Source organism: Pinus tabuliformis, chromosome 7, assembly GCF_031772625.1.
Source record: "Pinus tabuliformis cultivar Carrire ecotype Pingquan chromosome 7, CPIR1, whole genome shotgun sequence".
Taxonomy (NCBI): Eukaryota; Viridiplantae; Streptophyta; class Pinopsida; order Pinales; family Pinaceae; genus Pinus; species Pinus tabuliformis.
Genome location: NC_142293.1, coordinates 1,627,784,769 through 1,627,788,198, shown reverse-complemented (window position 1 = coordinate 1,627,788,198; position 3,430 = coordinate 1,627,784,769). Strand labels below are relative to the sequence as shown.

The window sequence follows — 3,430 nt, the reverse complement described above, 5'->3', positions numbered from 1 at the left end:
TGTATCATGTATGTATGTGCAGCGGTTGTACTGCACATCAAAACCAAATCCCAATCCCAATCCCGTGTGCTTTACCCCGTCGCCGCTATAATACTCATTACTCTTCAAAACCTGTGGCCCTGGACACACGGTTTTCTCTCAAAACCACAAAGTTGTCATCCTACCAAACCATGGTATTCTCATTCACTCTGTTTTGAGAGAAACCTGAAAACAGGAATCAGCCATTGATCGATGCACCTACGTTTGCTGACAAATTACTTCCTATATATATATAGTGGCAGCGTATTTGAGTTTCCCGTATCAAGCCTTCATCCTTTTTCCCCTTCATTTTTATAAATTGTAATTATCCCATCTCCAGCTGAGGGCGGAAGGGATTATTATTATAGTGGACGAGAAAATGACGAATCCAGATCAACGAGAAGCTGACATGAAAATTCTGAGAGCAAAGCAGTGCTCCAATGGTAACTATTTGTTCCTTAATTTGCATTCTTTTCATATTTTACTTTCAATCGATTCACTCACATTGGGTTAGTCCATTATTTGTGGATGATGAAACTCGTGAATGTGTGTATATGAATGCAGAAGCTGTGAAAGCAGGGGCCAAGGCAGCTGCAATTGCGTGCATAGCCTCAGCCATTCCCACGGTGAGTGTTATTATATGATCATTACCGATTCAAGTCCGTGACGTCACTAATATTCATAATCACGCAAATGGCTCTACTTATTAACTGCTGGGTTGGATTAATATTAATAATTTACAGTTGCTAGGAGTGAGAGCGATTCCATGGGCAAGGGCTAACCTAAACCATACCGCACAGGCTCTCATCATCTCTACAAGTAAGTCAGTAATTATATATTGCTCCATGCTATTTCAAATGTTATGTTGCAGAGGCTTAGCTCTCCACAATTTCCATCAATTTTTTTGACATGAGAAATTTGCAGAATACATTAATCTGCTATTATTATACTAAAATGCTTGCATTGCAATGCATTGAGGCACGTTCTGAACAAGGATTCTACTATTACTAAATTACTTGCTGACAGTCTCATTGATCTCGTTATTATAATGAGGTCAAGAACTGCATGTTGATGTTGTGTGTATTTTGATTGGCAGTCAGTGGTTCGGTCTATTTCATTGTAGCAGATAAGACCATTCTCAGGTCTGCACGGAGGAACTCCTTCCATGAACAAATAGAGAATCAAGCCGAGTACTCACCTTTCTGAAAGCAATAAAATAACTATAGAACAAGTAGAGAGCGGAGCAGAGACTATAGATGTCATGCATTCAGTCATTCAGTTAATGATTCGGCAAACATCCAATTGGACATGGATGGATGATGGAGAGATTATTAATCTCCATCTCCAACCAGCTCTTTTTCTTGGCTCTGCCCTTTAAGACAAAATGTAAATATAGGTAGTCTTAGTGCTGTTTCTGTTGGGTTATTAAAATAGTAGCGCACTCAACTTTACCTTTATTATGTTGCCTCTATGAGCAACTGTCTGCGTTTTCGGAATGTTTTTTCCTTCAAGCTTTTTGTGGTGGCATCCTGTACTTCACCATTGGACAGAATGGCTGTTGTTTCTGATACAGTTTTCCTTTTTGTAATTGCAAGGAATCTAATGTATTTCTTGACTGCTGGTATAAACTAGGAAAACGCTCTGATTAGCTATTACAAGATGCTTCTGTACAGGAGGGTTACAAGTGGTGGAGTGAGCAAAGTATTCCTCTGCGCTCCTTGTTTGTAACGGTTGTCTGCTACTATGGAAATGGAGGAATGATTGTATTTTTCAAGATCACAGAGCCCCTTTGGCATCCATACTGATGCGAATGACTGAATGTTCAATCACTCCTGTCTAGTAGGGATTTTTTCCTACAGGTTTTGATGATGACATTTTTGATTTCATTCTCTTTCTACAGTCATCGCTTTCGCTGGGCTGTTTTACATATGAACATTTTGTCGTTCCTGCCTCCTTCATAAGGATTATATGTCATATTATCTGTTTCAGCCGGTTTGGGATGCGTCATCCATTATCTGCATTTCTCTCTTTCTTATTTCTTTTCAGGAGCGCTGAGGTTCATCCAGGCATGAATATCTGACTATGTATATGTGTTTCATTATATTCTCTTAATATAATCTATCTGGTTTTTTCTCTCTAAAAAAAAGAAAGATGATGTTATTTTTATGCACAATTCCCTACTCATATGAGATATTTTGCAGAACAATGTTGTAGTTTTGTTTAAATAATGCAAGAATGTTTTTTTTCCTTTGGAAAAAAAGGAAGCAGCAGCTGTCTGCGTACAATATTAAGATATTATATTAGTATATAAGGGCTGTTATATCAATGCTAAGGTGTGGTTGCTCAAGTTTTGTGTTTCAGAGTACAATTTCAAATTTGTGGCATGGACTATATGAATTTCCACGAAAATTCCAAAATTTCTCCTGGCTAAGCGTCCTAGAACAAATAAAATAATAGTTTTTCATATATGTTCTAATTGGTTTTGGTTATGGTTTTAGAAAATTGCCATAATTGTTTATATAATATACAAACTCATGTATATGATGAAAAACATAATAATATTTTAGTGAACGAAGCTATTTAACACTTACGGTCTATTATCATGCTATTTGATTTTAATTTCTCAGAGAATGATCCTGTTTCTCTTTAGAATGTGGAGGTCAGAGCCTTTCTTTGCCAAATGTGCTCAATCTTTCCTCAATGTGAAAAATTCAAGGCATTTAAAATAAGCTTATGAAATATCAATTTTTAGTGTGAATGGACCGAGTCTGCACGCTGCCGATCAGACCCATAACTTATTCATATTGGCTTGCAATATGTGGAATCACACACTATTCCTTGACAAGGTCTAGCATCCAGCATGTCGCCCAATCTCTTAGTACAAGATCATAATACAAGTGAGTTACATCATTTTGATTTCTGTTTCTATCAGACTATTTATGTTTTAAACATAAAAATTATTATTTTCCTTATTATTTTGTTTCTATTTCTACCATATTATTCATGTTCTAAACATAGAAACATAGAAATTACTATCTTGCTTTTTATCTCTGTGAGTTTCCTTTTTTCACATAAACTTGTATGTCCAACAGAATACCTTCTTAGTTAATACTGTGACTTACATTTGGAAATGTAATAATATAATTTTGTCATCATTTTGGAAACTTGTTTTCTTGTTTTTCCTCTGATTATTTCTTACCTCAAATCTCTTCTTTATATAATGTATAATGTTCTCTCTATAACGTTTCTTGCATCTTGTTATTCTTTTGAACATTGTTTTTTTGCCATTCTTTCAGTGGTTTTTTATTACATGCCCTATTTCATAACATGATTGACATCAAAATGAAACATTTTCATAATCTAGTCATAACATGCTTGACATCAAAATGAAACATTTTCATAATCCAGCTTT

General features: G+C 35.6%; 1 protein-coding gene across 1 annotated transcript; it reads left to right on the top strand.

Moving 5' to 3' along the window:
* The first annotated feature begins 247 nt into the window (after positions 1 to 247).
* Positions 248 to 2,013, top strand: LOC149254482 (early nodulin-93-like). The gene is made up of 4 exons (XM_089457042.1): positions 248 to 461; positions 583 to 644; positions 762 to 837; positions 1,115 to 2,013. Exons 1-4 carry the CDS (start codon positions 398 to 400, stop codon positions 1,222 to 1,224), a joined length of 312 nt encoding a protein of 103 aa, XP_089313168.1. The 5' UTR covers positions 248 to 397; the 3' UTR covers positions 1,225 to 2,013.
* Positions 2,014 to 3,430: the final 1,417 nt, after the last annotated feature.

Bases quoted from the DNA above. Each gene is read 5' to 3' on its own strand.
- LOC149254482 (XM_089457042.1), top strand. From the start codon at position 398: ATGACGAATCCAGATCAACGAGAAGCTGACATGAAAATTCTGAGAGCA. The intron at 645-761 runs GTGAGTGTTATT...AATAATTTACAG, and splicing joins TAGCCTCAGCCATTCCCACG to TTGCTAGGAGTGAGAGCGAT. The intron at 838-1,114 runs GTAAGTCAGTAA...TTTGATTGGCAG, and splicing joins GGCTCTCATCATCTCTACAA to TCAGTGGTTCGGTCTATTTC.